This window comes from Ptychodera flava, chromosome 18 (genome assembly GCF_041260155.1).
Source record: "Ptychodera flava strain L36383 chromosome 18, AS_Pfla_20210202, whole genome shotgun sequence".
NCBI classification, from domain to species: domain Eukaryota; kingdom Metazoa; phylum Hemichordata; class Enteropneusta; family Ptychoderidae; genus Ptychodera; species Ptychodera flava.
Window position 1 is genome coordinate 35,935,692 of NC_091945.1, and position 17,085 is coordinate 35,952,776.

The 17,085-nt window shown below is 38.2% G+C and overlaps 1 protein-coding gene across 1 annotated transcript in view; it reads left to right on the plus strand.

Annotated features, from left to right (window-relative positions):
• The window catches only part of LOC139117501 (C3 and PZP-like alpha-2-macroglobulin domain-containing protein 8), a 63,007-nt gene that overhangs the window by 10,424 nt on the left and 35,498 nt on the right, over positions 1 to 17,085 (plus strand). Inside the window, exons 2-11 of the mRNA XM_070680664.1 lie at positions 3,287 to 3,658; positions 4,584 to 4,735; positions 6,917 to 6,939; positions 8,917 to 9,082; positions 12,929 to 12,981; positions 13,927 to 13,999; positions 14,755 to 14,868; positions 15,591 to 15,675; positions 15,892 to 16,003; positions 16,534 to 16,758. Coding sequence (XP_070536765.1) covers positions 3,588 to 3,658; positions 4,584 to 4,735; positions 6,917 to 6,939; positions 8,917 to 9,082; positions 12,929 to 12,981; positions 13,927 to 13,999; positions 14,755 to 14,868; positions 15,591 to 15,675; positions 15,892 to 16,003; positions 16,534 to 16,758 — 1,074 coding nt within the window. The 5' untranslated portion in view covers positions 3,287 to 3,587. The remainder of the gene's footprint in view (positions 1 to 3,286; positions 3,659 to 4,583; positions 4,736 to 6,916; positions 6,940 to 8,916; positions 9,083 to 12,928; positions 12,982 to 13,926; positions 14,000 to 14,754; positions 14,869 to 15,590; positions 15,676 to 15,891; positions 16,004 to 16,533; positions 16,759 to 17,085) is intronic.

Genomic DNA, 17,085 nt, shown 5'->3' on the forward strand with positions numbered 1-17,085 from the left:
GACAGGTGACAGTATACCTTTAAAGTAAGCCCCCGCAAATGATAGACCAAACACGTAATGTAAAAGTTAGAGAGTCGTAATATATGTCCTCAAGGCGCATTCTATACCTCTAAGGAGCAAAGCTTGCATGGGGCAGTTAATTGTGAAAAATGACGATTGCGAAATTGTGTTCCTTGTTTTGGAATTGGGGACTCAGATCCGCCGTGAGTTTCCGTGCCGCGAAACTGCAATGAATAAAATGTATCATGAAATGGCGAAATGGGTGAGGTGTTTCATGTGGAGGTAAGGAAGGGATCCACGAGCGCACCATACACTTCACATATAATAGTTTCATAGTGATGGCGGGCTACTGAAGACTCATAATGTCGAAACAAGAGTGCTGGCTGACTTTCTTACAACTTGCAAATATAATCGTGGTCGGATACATCAGTCACTTTACACTCTCAGCAACAAACAAATCGTGGTTCTATCACGTATAGATTGGTCAATGACGACGTAAGCACATAATTATTAAAAATTTGAACACAGGACCTACAGCGGCATATTTAGAATATAAAATATTGAAACTTTTAAGTAATTTTGCTTCTCTTGTGACAAAATTTGCATTTGACCCTTAACTTTAAGTAATTTTGCTTCTCTTGTGACAAAATTTGCATTTGACCCTTAAATTTTATTCTTTGTTTCGAAAGAGAATGGCTTCAAGTTTCCTTGAGAAGAATTTGAACGAAAGATATGGTCTGAGCAAAAGTTTAAAACTTTAAGTTTCGAGGTGCATGCTACGTTATCAGATAAATAAGACCGTCAACGGTGATTGTTGGCGACAATGGTCAAATTACCCCATGAACATTTCTAATCGTAGGGTATGTGTTGAAGTGTTCCGACGGCATGTGTTCACAGCTGTCTACACTGGGGACAGGTATTGTGACAATTGGACAGCGTCCTCTGTAAGATTCAGTGGTGTGTGGGTCTCCGCCAACTCTATTAGAGTGATTGGTGTTGGAGGTGGCGGAGACCCTATGTATGACTGAATTTGTCAGTTTCTCTGTACAGTTTCAAGTGACGAAATCGCGTGAATTTACATGAATACTTTTGCATGCCTCACGAGTCCTTTGTGTGCTTGCCAGTGCAGTAAGATATACCATGCTGCATATTAAGTGGCTATAAGTTATGCCTAACTCATTTTTAAGAAAATCTCGTATTTGAAATGTTTTAAGATTTGATGTCATACGAGCTCTGTGATGCAAGGACGCTTACTCGAAAACACCATGCCGAACAGATTTGTCCTTCAGAAGGCCCCAGCCTAACAGTCAATGCAACATTAGCTTGAAGGTTTGTGATGATGTGTAGGATTAACCTTGTTTTATAGATAAAATGCGTCTATTTCTCCGCCCGGTATCATAAGTTAATATCTTTTAAAAACTCATCCGTGTCGGACGCTGGTCAAAGTTTCTAAGGTACTCCGTTTCGAAGGTACTCCATTCCTGAGATGTTTTGTAACATTTCGATGTGGAAGCAACGTGACTACGAAGGCGGCATCAGCCACTTGCTGTTACTTTATAAATGAGTAATAATATTTGCTAAATTTACATGCAGAATATGTTGGACATTAAAAATGTTCGACGAAGTTTCATTCGGTAAACACAAAGGCCTGAAAACATCCCCATAATATAGTTGGGTCGGTTTCAGGCAAGTCAAGATGCATGCAAATAAACTTCAGAACATAGCCAATGATTTTATTACAGCCCTTCTTTGAAGCATAGATAATTGAAACAAGATCCACCGTGTATGTGTGAAGGTACGGACATCCGTACTTATAGGCCAAAGTGTTGTCACGGCAACTGTTAAACGTCCCGAATGATCGCACACTAAACTACATACATTTGCATGCGTATGATAGGTGTGTTTTTGTCGGTGGCGTGCTTCTTACGTTGTCAAAGTCTGTAACATGAAAGGTTCTTTAGGTTGCCTTGTGAAATGTTTGAAAGTTGTGTGGATCTTACATTTGGCATGTGCTCCGTATAAGTAACACCCAACACGATGCATATAAACAAAGCTGTTGGCCCGGGGCAAAGTCGGTGAAATTTACAAGGGTGACGTCGACCTTTGCGGTTTTGATTGGTATTTTCCAAGACATCAAAGTCGACATTACCTTGACGTGAACGTACATAAAGTTGATAAATACTGGGTTCTACTGGTTGATGCAGAGGCTCTCGAAATGACATAAGTTATCGGAGTTATGTGTGAGAAAGTGTTTGGAAATTCGTCGAAAAGCCAACTGAATTTCCCCAAAGAATGCCATAAATGCCTGGTCATATCATTAGGAAGTAGTGTAGATCAGAAGCGGCACGCAGGTCACATTTCACAAGTGATTAATGCACAATCTTGACCTGTCCTGGATCTTGGCACTATAATAACTGCAATTATCCCATGCTTTTCAAGTAATTATCAGCGATATTTTACTTTGAAGAGGCCAACAAGCAAAACGTTTACATATCGGCGCTTGATGTTTGGCATTTTAGGGCGGGAACGCCTTTTTGTTGTAATGCCGACGTTTTCCCACTCGTTGATTACAATTCTTCTGAGATTTACAAACGCATCGGAAAATATAGGCAAGGATGACGGATACGGCCACATATTATACCAAATAAATTGTCAGTCACCGTAAGTCGTTGTATCAAGTAGTACAGAAAGAGCGAGCGTCCAGAGTTCGAAGACCGGCGGGTATATAGTTCGAAGATGTTGGCCAGCACTTTCATGTTACAGTCTCTCGACATTCCTAAAAATCTTCAAAGGCTTGTGAAATGTCAATTGACTCCTTGCTATCAAAACCAGGAGAGTTCGCCTTATCATCTGACGTCCTAGAGCACATAGTCATTTATATTTCGTTAAAGATAACACTGCCATCGCTGGCATAGCACGTTGCATAAAAGTGCGTTAGGTGGGCCACAACCGAACGTATGGAATTCAGCGATGTGCGAAGTTTCTACTTTTTCGCAGATATAAAACCTAAGAAGCTTGTTGGATTGAAATATTTCTGGAGTTAGCTCGGATGATAATATCTTTTCACGTACCTAAATTGATTGAAAATGATATTATTATTCTATTCAAAATAGTTCCCAGTGGCGAAAGTGGCGAGGGTTCATGCGCACTGCATTGAAAACACCCGCAATATCTCGGAAAAAGTTTACTTCATCCACTATGATCCGAATCGTCGTTTGACTTAACAAATGAAACATCGAGTCATTCAATTGTACCTTACTGATCAATTGCTATCTTCTTCCTGCAGGGATCTTCTGATGCAGTAAGTTAAGGAGTCCGATGGGGTTCAAGTGCATGGCACCAGAGAGCATTGTGGGTACTGTACACTCTAGTATCTTGATAAGCGGCAGATGATCATCGTACAGGAAGCCTTAAAAGTGTAGCAGCGGACCTTTATCTAAATGTGACATACCAAAGAACGCGCACAAATCTGAAAGACTCTTTGTGTTGCTGTTCACTCCACTTCGTTGGCTGCGGTGGACTTCGGTGTTTGGAGGAAACCATAGACCCTTTCCCTTATGTGAAACGGACTCCACTTAAAGTTTAAAATGTTTAGGATTGTGATTTGTGTGATCTCCGTACTTTGTTCATATGTATACCTACCAGTTGAAGCCAACAAGTAAGTCCAATTCATATTTTTGTTTGTGTTCTTGAAAACTGCCGGCGTCTTTGTCTGCTTTTGGCTCTGGTTTTCTGTATAGCTGATAGGGGTATGTCCTTGGCATTCTGATGGAAAGTATAGAAAAGGCTTTGCGTTGCTGTAGTGTTCAGACATACTTTAAAGTTTTCCGTTGTTGCAACACACTTAATCTGATAGGCTGGTGTATTATGTTGTTTCTTAAAATGACATTTCCCCGGAGCTTCGAAATCGGCTATCCACAGAAATCTTTGAGGTTGTTATGAGTACATGAATGAATTCTGTCGGGAAGCTTGACTCGTTGCATCGACCTTTTTTATTCAGACCGGGAAGGAAGCAGCGAGGGCCAAGGCCAACTTGGTGTAAAATGGGCACTTAAAACGTAAATCCACACATGGCGATAAGGCAACAAACATGTTACTCACTCTAATTCGAAATGTCATTTTGAAAATTTTGCGTTCGGTCGTGAATGAAAACATGCATTTGAGAAACCCACGGTGAGAAATCCCCGATGAGAGCAACTGGAAGAAACAGGTATTACCGATACAATACCTAAAAACTTTTATTATTGTTTTGGTTTTATGCTGTGCATTTCACAATAAGTTTATATAGAACCAGTAGATTACCTTAACAATGTAGATTTAAGTTGATAAGCAGTTTACTATTCGTCTTCCAACGTCATGAACGTGACGCAAAGGATATGTCATTTGAGAAATCGAGAAACCAGCAAGACAGCTCTCAATTTGCGCAGATCACACGTTACCAACAGACCATTGTTTTTTGACGTTTGCGTATACATCGACCGAAATAATCTAAAACATTTACATAGGTTGGGAGGTCATTTCGACACAATCGATGTCCACTTCTCTTATCTAACAGCGTAAATCTTGTTCTTAATTTGGGACAGTGGGTACCTAGTTGCTGCGCCGACGGTGTTTCGTCCTGGTGTCACTGAGACGATCAGCATAACTATCTTCGAGGCGACAGAGCCGATTCCGGTAGCAGCTCACCTGGTGGTACATGGACAGAATATAGCATTTTCTCAGGAAATCATTTTCGGTAAGTCAGTTTCCGCTATAACCCGAGGGGATAATGTAACAGCTGCGGCGGGGAGGAGGAGGTGCGTTTGTTTTAGAATTAGTTACCTTATTTGTTCGGCTAATTGCCCTACCGTGGAACAAACAGAGTGTCCAAAAAATCTGCCACGGATTTTGCTCTGGTTTTATTTCAGCCACATGACACATTTAAGTGTTTGGTGTTAATCACCATGTGCAGTCACACTTACGTTATCAGTGTGGCTGAACTACTTACAAACTATCTTGAAAATCACGTTGAGTAAATTTACTTTTCGCACTGGAAGTTAATGTAACAATTCACAAACTTGTCTTACACAAAGTACTATGAAAGGCTCGTTTGTCTGCCATAGCATCATGAGCATGGGCTTCGATATGTGTAGCGGTCCAGTGTCCAAAACCTTGCCATAACCCCACGATAAAAATAATAGAGTTTTCAGTGTTGGAAAGCATAAAATGTCAAAATGAGATGAAGCTCTCAAATCCAATTCTCCAATTACTCTTGAGAGCTTTCTTATTCTGATCTAATCGTTTTGATATTATCCAAACCGGACTACGTTTCTGCAGAAATCTCACTCAATCTTGTGAATACAAGATAATTAATATCAAATAATTAGTGCAGAAATACTTAAATATGCAACGAACATCTCTGTGATGTCTTAGGATGAAGTATACATACTATTAGATGCCGCAGAAGAACAGCAGCAGAATTTTAAAATTTGTCGTTTTAAAACGTAGTTTTGATATGATAACGTGACTGTGCTTCTTCTATCAAAATACGCAGTTATTCTGAGGATAAGGTGCATGGCATCGTTTGAATGATCTCTTTAATCTTTTAAATATAGAACTGTCAGGCAAGTAGTTGTAATGCTGACTTTTCCACATGTTTAAGCTTGGCACTAAAATTAGTGAGAGTTGGTGTCCAATTTAAAAGGCGACGAGACAAATGTAAACTGACGCTAGTAATTTCTTAAAATTTACCAGACCAAGATTTCAGCTGGTGTTAAATTTTTGCAACAGCCATTTATAATGCAACTACCCTGCTATATAGAGCCAGAAAAATACTGTATTTACGTCCCCAACTCACCGCTTTGCCAGGCTTAGATCGTAGAATGCGGATACTTTGCCTCCATGATAACATACCACCCATATCAGTTACAATTTCGGTGCATTCAAAACACATAGCCATCGGATGTGTGCCTGTGTATAGGAAACACGGATGAGTTTCTGCCAATACACCAAACTTTTTGTTTACATGGTACTTATACTGGCTTGTAAGTGATCTGGCCCATGTTTATAATTTTTTGGCTGTTTTCCATCTCTATATCAAAGAAATCGTACATGTTTCGAGATCTCGCAATAATAAGCTGATCATTCTTTGCTTAAGTGAACGCACGGCGTACTTTAATCTTTGGGATTATTTATTTCATTATACTTATTAGGATAATCATCCGATTCCATAGTTATTTCTAAAAGTATATTTCATTTTAATCCTATGCGACACAATACTTGTATTTCACTGCAATTGTAGTTGGCGAAGTTATTAAATTTATGTGTGTATATCATCACCAGGCAATAATTAGTACCCACCTTAGAAAGAGTATTAATAATGCCACCAAGAACGTTTGGTAGTTTACTTCAATCGCCATTCATAAGTCAGAAGTCATAAATCTTCTGTGTAATTAAGGAAATAATCGGCAAGACCACGGACTCTGCTTTTCATACTATGAAGTAAGCTCACGCGATCAGATCAGTAATGATATTGTAACGCTTGTCGACACAAACAGCTCAATTATTGCATCAAATTTAGAGGCTATAGTTTCTCAACTCGTATACTCCTCATCCTATTTGCCAGTCTGCAGTATTTCCTACTTAGCGTCATAGACTTCCTGTTACTTTCACTGGTGCCGATAATAGATTATGCACATTTACGACGTTTCATTTAATGTTATTACAAATTTAAATTTTAGCTAAAGGGCTAATCTTTTTGAAGTGTATGTTTAGCTTTCACCGGACACTTTTTCATCATTAGGAAATAAACTAAAAATATTATGAAACTATAAAGATGTGCGACCGAGTGCATATTGTTTCGAACATTTCCGTGTAGTAATAACAATAACACACTTGCCTTTACCCTAATCTAAAACTGTTTTCTTTCTCTTCACAGGAAAAGGGCAAATAAAACTTGAGGTGAGTTCTGCGCTTTTAAATATCACATTCGTAGAACAAGACGAATCCATGCTTTTCTTTGTATTGGTCACACGCAAAGAAACGAACATTACTGATACCCTGTGTGCAATTTTCTACTTCATCACACCATTAGAAGGACAGTTTCATGAATACTCTCTATTGTTTTGTTTTGGTTGTCGAAAAATTGATTTATAAGAAACTGGAGGGTATTCACAAGCGAGTAATAACACTGTTTACGGTCCGCTTATCACAGACAAACGTCATTTATTTTCATTGCTATATTAAAAGGATGAATGTAAAATATTTTCTTCACATGCAAGATTCATTTATTTGGCTTTAGTGGAAACGTATAACTACACATAACGATAGGACAGTGGTTCATTCGCCATGTCTCTATATTTATTCATACATGCATAGCATGTTCACGAGCTAGTTTGTGGAAACTTAGGGAAGACAAACCATTAAACAGCATGCCCAACGCGTGAGAACATGTAGATTGAGTCTTAGAAATAATTCATGTGGTTAAATCTTAGTAAAGTCTATTCTTTGGCTGTCGTCTTTTTATACTACCTTGTGAATAGTCTTATTTTCTTTCAAGATCACATGGAAGGGAATGCAAAGGAAATTCATATCAGTTGATCCCATTGTAATTCCATTGTAATTCAATCAGAGAGTTCTTTGCAGAATTTCCGATATCGAACTTCACACGTTGCGTCACGGATGGAGATTGTCAGACGAAATAGTTTATGTCTGCGGTTCTTTGCAATTAAACGATATTTTAGAGGAAATCCGTATAGCAAACAGCATCGGACGTGCGTAGGAGTTAATCAGACGATGCGCTAAGTTTACAAATTTTACGAACATTCATGCTGCGATAGGTCAGTCGGAAAACGCAGTTCCACATAACATCCTTTAATTCAATTACCATGACGTGTGTCGATTTGTTTACATAGCGAAAAGATTCTATTGGGCTTTAATCGTCTTATAGTACTCCATTCTCATGGCTTAAACACGTTCTCAGGCGTCTAACTGACCAAACGAATCAATGTGACAGACTGCAGGCCACTAAGTATCTTAATAAATCACTTTAGTTATTAAAGCCAGCGAAAGTGTAGTCCATGCGCATGTACCCGTGTCTGAGTTCAAGAAACGTGTAGTTTTTTAAAATTCTAAATTTCAAAGATATCGCCATGGTGTATATTAATAATTAATGAAATGGTCGTTTCTGTCTTCTGTCTCTATCTGTCTGTCTGTCTAAGGCTATTTCTTTATTAATCAATCAAATTCTTCGGCAAAGGACAGGTTTTATTCAAAATGACTGCCGACAATCCATATTTGAGTATCTACCCATCATTTCGTAGCCCAACATTGTTGGATACGAAACGACAGATAAATACTAGAATAGGCCATTCTAGGTGCAAGCAGAACGGGATATAGGAATGTCCTTAGTTTTCTAAGATATACAACTGATGCGCATGCCATTTTCCATCAATTGCGAAGTTAAAGCACATTTGTTGACCCCTACAGCAATATGTTTAGAACTTAAGTTAGTGAAATTCTAACCCAACACATACATCATGAGTAACTAGACCGTCGCCATTCGTTGTAAGAAATCACCTCCTGAAATATCAGCTGTACGATAGATGCAACCTTTCTTAATTTAGCGTGAAATCAGTCGCGGAAAATACCGCAACTCGGCCCAATTTAGATAACATTCAGAGGAAAATTCTTGCTCAGCCCTGCCCTTCAACCTGACAAAGTTATCGTAATGGTAGTACTGTACGAGTGTATGCGCATTTGCACGCTTCAGGGCGAGGGCCTTCGTTACTCTGTACTTCAGAACAAACAATAGACCTTTTTTATTTCAAATTACTTACAATTCCCTGTGAACTCTTAAACAGTGCATAGGATTCAGCGAACCAAGCAATAATATCATGAAGGTGTAACTAATAGACTAATGAATGTCTCTACGCCCAGGTTCCAAGGCCAGCAAGGGGGAAGGCTACCTTAAAAATATGTGGAAACTGTGATTTGCAAGCTGGCGGTTACACCTTCCACAATTATACTGTGATCACAATAGACGAAAAGGGTTCATCGGCTTTCATTCAGACTGACAAACCGATATACAAACCATCGCAAACAGGTAAGACTTTCACTCATATATTTACCCTCCAATCACCCCCACTCGCCGAATTGAGAAAACGCTGAAACTTTACAACAGCATACGATCTGGAGGAATTATCTGTGGGCAATTAAATGGGCAAGAACAATATAAATAGTGCGACAAATGTCGCACCACAACTGTGTATAACTCCGCCTGACTACAGTTGGTTATTGCCAGAAGTTCCCTACCTTGGTAATATAATAGATGATTTTCATACCTTTTTTCATTCAATTGAACGAACTTACCCACCAGAACTGTGATATATATACTATAAGTCAATCAATCTGTGACACAGAAGACTTACGTTACGAAATAAAAAAAATATCTGCATGGGTCTAAGAAATGGAGAATGGCATAGGCCTAGAGAGTATTAACTGTTTCGCGTCCTATAACTTAACGACACAAAATAGTCAAGGTATAAGGCTGCTTTTCTTCCTTTGAGACTGAAGAACCCGCAATATTCCATATTCATAGGCAACAAACGCAACATGCAAGGATCGCATAGTTAGTTTTCTTTATACATTTCAGTTGCATGTAAAGTGAACAACTGTATTAATAATCTCCATCGGTGGTCCTTCAATCACATAGTGACCCATGGTTCAAGCTACTTTGATAAGCTGCTATCTGAAACGTTGCTGCCTATCTTTTATCTTGAGCGATCGGAATTTTTCGCATCGGTGAACGTAATTATCGATGTGAAATGCAAGATTACTGGAAGTAACGGATTGAAAGAAATTTATCTATTGATACGTAAAATTCCCCTAATAATCATTGTACTTGTAAAGAGATTAACTCAAGCTTGTATACAACTTCACAGCCACTGTATAATTCTCCGAACGTTAGTTACAGTTATAAGTTTCCTTTAGCTGAAGACATAGACTTGGTTCAAGTCGGTAAATTAAGAAAAGATGTCATCTGCAACAGTTCTCTTGTGTCTCTTCTTTTTCATACAAACCTATTTGAAATTTGGCATCTAGCGATCGAACGCGACTTAAGACCAGGAAAACAAAATTCGGGCCCTCTGCTATCTAAATTAGACTGATTTAATCTCCGAACAAAATTTAATTATCTCCCGAATCTCTTTGTTGTACTTTGGATTCGATATAATTCGGATGAAAGAGAGAACTTAACAACTTGAAAACATCATAGAACACAGACTTTTGCGTATATGTCTCAGACTTGGCGAATTCACACTACAAGTCGACATCTTTTCACATGTGTTACGTCCAATATTGTGTAAGCTTATGTGGTGACGAATCACACAAAGTTAAAGGCCTATCGAAATAGCTTCTAACCACAGTCTATTCCCTACATATGATCTTGCATCACTACATAATAATTTATCTGTAACATGGGCATAAGTTTATAGGCAAAGCGAATTTTGCTAGTTTTAAATGTCTTCTTTTTAAAAGTTAGCCGTTAATGACGTCCACGCCGTCGCAAACTTTTGCGTTTGTGCCCCAGTAACGTTTTGCCGGTTTGTTAGCTCAAATCAAAACTTAAAATGTGGTGTAGCAATAAAAAACCACCCTCACTTAGTATCTTGTTCTTTTGTCAGGGCAGGCTATTATCAACGAATGCGCCGTGCCATATAGTGTAGTTAGGCTTTCGTGCATATAATTTCTTCGCAGATGTAAATACAGGGCTCGAAATTAACGTTGCTCTCTGAGCCCAGGATAACCAGACCTTGCCTCGGGAATACTTTGGAAATCGTTGTCTCATAAGGCTACCACTTACTCACATGTTTATGAATCTGCAGTGTACAACCGCGTGGAGTGTTTTGGCTCCAAGCTTGCTTGCAGACTTATCCAAGCCTTAACGGTCATGGAAATTTGAAAGATAATGTTCAATTTATCATCGCCTTCTTTGACCATTCGGGATTATGAAAAAAATAGAAGTTATGGAGAATCGTGGATCTATTTGTCTTGTGACACTGCTTTAGGCCTATTTGTGGTAAAGTTTTATCATAGATCATTTTTAGGGTCTATGGTTTTATACAACATTTTGACTTGAAAGTGCTTTTATGCACCGTCACTGTGTTGCCTGGCTGAGAGGATGATAATGGAAGATTATGTCAGATGCAGTATGACATGCATTTTTTAGTCAGTTTTAGAAATAGTAATCATATAGGCCCTAAGTTAAAATAAGCCATAGGCCTATAGCTAGGGGAAAAGCGGACTACCAAATGTATTATTCGGACTATTAGGCTAATTTTCGGAAATGGTAGCCCAAATAAAAAATTAATTTCGAGTTGTGGGGAATTTTGTCTGCTTGACAAACGCCCTTTAACAGACATCAACAAGACGTTTATGAATGATAAACGAAGGTAAAATAAGTTATATGGCTAGGGTAAAAGTGGACTACTGCTAGGCCTACTGGGCCTAAATTTATTCTTCGGACTTCAAATTTTCGGAAAATGGTTGTCCACTTGGACTGCTAAAACAAAAATTAGTTTCGGGCCCTGGGAATTTTGTCCGCTGGAGAAACGCCCTTCAACAACCGTATCGTCAACCACGCGTTTATGAATGATCAACAAAAGTGTTTTAGACCTTAATCATAGGCCAACGCGGGCAAAAGCCCTCTCTCTTTAGGTGTGTTTGACACTGAGCGCGTATTAGATTAGAGCCGGGCGAACGCTGTCAGACCGAAACTTTTTGTCGTCTGCAACGCGTAGGATGCGGTGTGCCCAGCACTCTTGGTTCTGCAATCCTCTCCCGTGTTGCAGTGATGTTATCATTTCTGCTTTTCCCTAATGAAAAAACTTATACTTTTTTTTGCGCGAGGTTGAGAAAAAGTAAGAAGACGACTATTTAAACGCAATGATAACACAGTAAATAGTAAAATACCTGTTTTAGCGATCCTATCTTCGTTTGGAGTCCCTATCTTACTATAAAAAATCGTATGCTATTATCCTCGTTCACAAGTACGCATCATCTTTGCATATAATTTCGCGTATTTTTTGTGTAAATATGTGTATATTTATCTGTAATAATTGATTATAAATACATTTAAACTTCAAAAATTTACAGATTATCGTAACATTGAGTAACACCCCGTAATTATCACGATTTAATTGGTGTATAATTTGCACCATGTGAGCATGGACAATTTGGTCAAAGGCATTCGTTTAGCATAAAGTTGTCGTCTGCCGCGTTGTTGAAGATGTCGAAGCAAGGGTGGGGAGACCCACACCAACTGAAAAATCTGACCGTGTAACCGTTCAAGGAGCAACATAATATACCCATGTTAATAATAGTCCTGGTCAGTACCTTTATAAAACACTGTTGATATATTACTTGCAGAGTAGATTTGGGTAGTGACTGTTCTGCATCAGCTGTATCCCACTGTCTATCTTGCTTGTACATTGACAGCGTGCATGGACTCTCACGGCGCAAAGCTTGCAAAGTGTAATTGAGCGTAGCTTGCTGGCTGTAGGTCCATACCTATTTTGGTGGTTTTCTGACGAGGCGAAAAATCGTCGAAGTCCAAATCACTCCGTAAAAGACAGAAAGCCCGTCAGAAAACCACCACCAGCAAAGCTAACTTCAGTGTACATGTACTGCAGTGCATGTACCTCTACCAGCAAATCAACTTGACTGTACGAAACCAACCACCCGCTCGATCGTCACGGTTTTATTCAAACTTTGTAGTGAAGGTAGGAATGATAAAAAACTTTTTCGACGTTGAAAGTTTGGCAAGGTTGTCAAACCAATGTCATGGAAATAGGCCAAAAATATCATCCCGAGGACGACCCGTGTTGAAGTATACGTACACGATACAGGCGTACATGATTTGTTGACCTATCTTATTATTTTGTCCTTTCAGTCAACATAAATGTCTTCACAACTGGACCAGACCTCCGTCCCATCGACGAACACGTGAGTCCTCGCTCAATCTACCTGTATTACTGCAAAACTTTAATTTTTACAACTATGTTTTTCATTGAATTTTAAATTAGTGCCATCTAGACCACTAAGACCATGGAGGTAGTAGAGACTAAGGTTTCAAATGTGTATACATACACTTGATGACAGAATCTCCCACCTTCCTTCATCATGGAATAATTTCCGCTTTAGAAGTTGATGTCCTTTGTATCTATGATCTAACAGCAACTGCAGATACATATATCTTTTGGTATACTATAAACATGGAGTGATACAGTTTGATGGCACGTACACACATGGGACAGATGCAGTCTCCGGCATAATTTTCATAGAGAAGTTACCAGTAGTTTTTACACCTGTTAGTCTCAGATTTCACTGAACTGTCAATGCTTTTTTCTGCACATGCATGAGTAATGTCTTAATGTAAACTGAAGTGGAAATTAAATGCACAAGGGCATCTGCTGTTTTTATTTTTGTCCATCATCCTAAACATTTTGTGGAACATCCAAGCATGGGCATTTTCAACTCAGAAAGCTAACAAATTTGCAGTATGTGAAATATTTTGTTTACGTGCAGTTTTATGAAAGCCTTTTTGTTCTTCTAGAGTGTGCTTACCGTAACTTTACAATCAAAACTTTCAATATAGTTTTTTAGCATGTTTTTTCCTGAAGTGTGTCAAGTGGACACACTTTCTTTAACCTTGTCATCTCCAATTGCCCGTTCATAGTACAGAACAACAATATGGAAAATGATAGGGTTGTACCAAACCCTTGATGTATAAGGTTAAGGAGCATGTGTCAGTTTACAGCAGGTGAATGCAGAGAAAATTCTGACAATGCTCTCGAAAACCAAAGTGAGTGAGTGTCTGTGATGAAGAATGCTGTTGGCTGAGAAGTTCAGTGAAGCAGTAATGCCAAGAGAGTACTTTTGTCTCTACAGGTCGAAGCCTACATCATGGATCCCAAACAATCCAGGATGATTCAATGGAAAAATCTGAAACCATTGTGTTGTGGTCAGTATATGTCACTAAGTATAGAGAATCCTTTTCAAAGACCAGTTTGCGCAAGCTCAATGTTTACACTGTACCTGTTTGTTTTATTTTCCCTTGCCTCCAGTCATAATTTGTCACTTTACCTATGAATGAGGCTTTGTTTCTTTCCATACAATGCCTGTTGTAGTGTGCGAGACCTTATAAAAAGAAGTAAAGAAGAAAAATAAGAAAGAACAGTTGCCAAACCTGTGTGGTAATTAACTGACAGCAGACACTGATACCTGAAGAACTGTCAGTGTCAGTATTACAGACATGAGAGTGAAGCCACAATGCCATGTTTTCCATATGTTTTCATTGAATAGAAGCAAAATGTTGCTCCTGTGCAACACAGCCTGTCAATCAATGTACCCCCCAGCTTTACCATCTACACCAGTATCCACTCAGGTTCAGTATAACATGAGATCTCAAGCCTCTATAAGTGTAAATAGAAAGAGCATTTAACCTAAGATGCAGACAATTCTTTCACTATATCTGGGTCTGCCTATACTATTCAAAGCAGTGGGATCATACCAAAGTTTATACAGGGTCAAAGAGTCTTGTCATGTTGATGATTTCATAATCATTATACGAGGAAATATTTTGTATCATGCTTTTAAAGTTTTAGGGTATTTTTCACTAATGCAAGATTGATAACAGCAAGCAAGCATGGAAAAAGTACATAAACTTATTCACTTTGACCTCATAGGTATAAAATTTTCCTTTTCTTTATCAAAAAGGTATTGTCAACATGAGTTTTCCGATTTCCGACCAACCTGTACTGGGAGAATGGATGGTCATTGTAGAAATGGGTGGGGCTTCTTACAATAAATCTTTTGAAATCCAGAAGTATGGTAAGTCAAACTCTTAAGAAATGAGAAGAAATCTTTCAGTGGATCTCATCTAATTTATGGGCAGTATGCCATTTTATTACATTATTTTTTTTCTGTATCGTTGTTATTTTCATACCATAGATACTTGCAATTTAATTTTGTTAATTTTGCATGTGCAGATCTGTTTCCTCATTATCTTTTGCATTCAAGATAATATTTAAGAACTTATACACAATGGACACAAGTTTGCAGTGTTGATGAGTCATACAAAAATGTACATGACAAAAGTGGGATTGACATACTGCTTCCTGTTTTTGTAGATTTGCTTAGACATGTGGCATTCACAGAAATTAGAATAACATTCCACAGGTCTTTCAACGAGAAAAGACCTTACTCTTGCTTAAACTTTGATTTGTTCTCTGCCATTTGAAACCACATAAATTGCCCCCATCAACATTTTGTACCATTTGACATTTCAAAGGTCCTCTGAATGGGTGTTTACAGCCTAGTTTTTGACACCATGACCCAGCTGATAGTCATTGTCAATCAGGTCATAACCTTTTCTGATAGTCTTATCATGAGGAAAAAAAAGTAGACCATTAACGAGTAGTTTATTGCTGATTCTTGTTACCCTAAGTATATAATGACATTGCTCACAATAATGAATGATAAATAACTCCAGAATATCACAGTGCACTGTTGATTATTTAACATTGAAACTGTTGGTGTCTTTCCCTCTATAGTCCTACCAAAGTTTGAAGTGACAATTGACCCACCACCCTACATTGTTGACATGGAAAGATGTTATGATGTCAGAGTGGAAGCCAGGTAAGGCAGAGCTTTAAAGTTTTAGAGCCTGCTTTGAAATTTTATAACAACACATTGAACAGTGAAAACACATGATGATAGAAAATGTGGTTCATGAAGAGCAGGATTGATGAGTTTGAAATGGAAGTGATTAATAACGGATTTGATGGAATGAGACTCTGTCATATTTCTCTGATAAAGGTGATCTGAATAATGTCTACTTATCTCTGATTTCAGATATACATATGGTGAACTGGTGCAAGGTAAGCTTACTGTGAGTACTGATGTAATTGGAGTGGACTATTACAACAACTTCAACTCAAAACAGAGAGATTCACAACTTATGGATGTAAGTAACCTTTTGGATTATTATGATGTCAACATTTGTAGGTTTGTTAAGGAAATCAACACAAAAGACACAGATTCAGATAATTTTTGATATTTTTGCGCATAGCTGCATTACTTCAGCTGATGGTTGGATCTCTTGATGAGTGATATAGTTTTCAACATACATTTGGTCATTGTCATACACATATATAATATTCAAAAAACCTTTCAAAAACTATCGGGCATAGTATTTTATGTATTAATAGAAGTTTTTCAAGGGCTTTAAAAGAAGATAAAAGGCAAAGACAATTCAACTTAAAAATGTCAAAGTTACAATACAACTAAATCATGAGTTCATATAAATGTAAGCATGAGACAGTTTCTTCAAAAATACTGCCCTCACAGGAGTAAAAATTATCATGCAATTGTGTATTTAGATTGTTGAGGGCAGTCTATAACAATATACTTTTGAATTTTAATATTTTCTCAAATTTTTGTGTTTTAGTACATTCTACTCACTAAATAATACCACAATTTTTGCATTTTAATCAGATTGACGGATCTGTGATATACTCCGTTTGTATGAAGAACATCATTGGCATTGTGCAAGAGCACTTCCGTGGTCTCCTACGAATTGAAGCCACAGTTACCAGCAAAGATGGTAGCACCAGCACTGGAGTTGTAGACTCTGTACCAGTGAATAAACTGCTTGTAGAGATTGAGTACTCCAAGGATACAAGGAAACATTTCAAACCTGGACTTCCATACCGGGGAAAGGTGAGTTCAGAGTTGAGTTGCTTCAATTTCCTTGCTGGTATGCATGTTGTTAAGTCCTTTAGTATGGTCCAGTGGACTGTATGCCATGGATTTTGGTGAGTATGCATGTGTAGGCTCAGTTGGGCAAAACAAAAAATTGTGTAAGGGCCTGTTTTGATATGACTGGCTTCTTTCTTCCATTGACTACATATAGTAGCATGATGGTTCATATTTGTTGAGATCTGCACCATAAAACGTTTAAATGATTGGATATATAGTAATGCATATTTGTCTTAGATTATGCCATATTATGGTAAGTCCAAAGGACCTCTAAACCCTTGGGCCCCA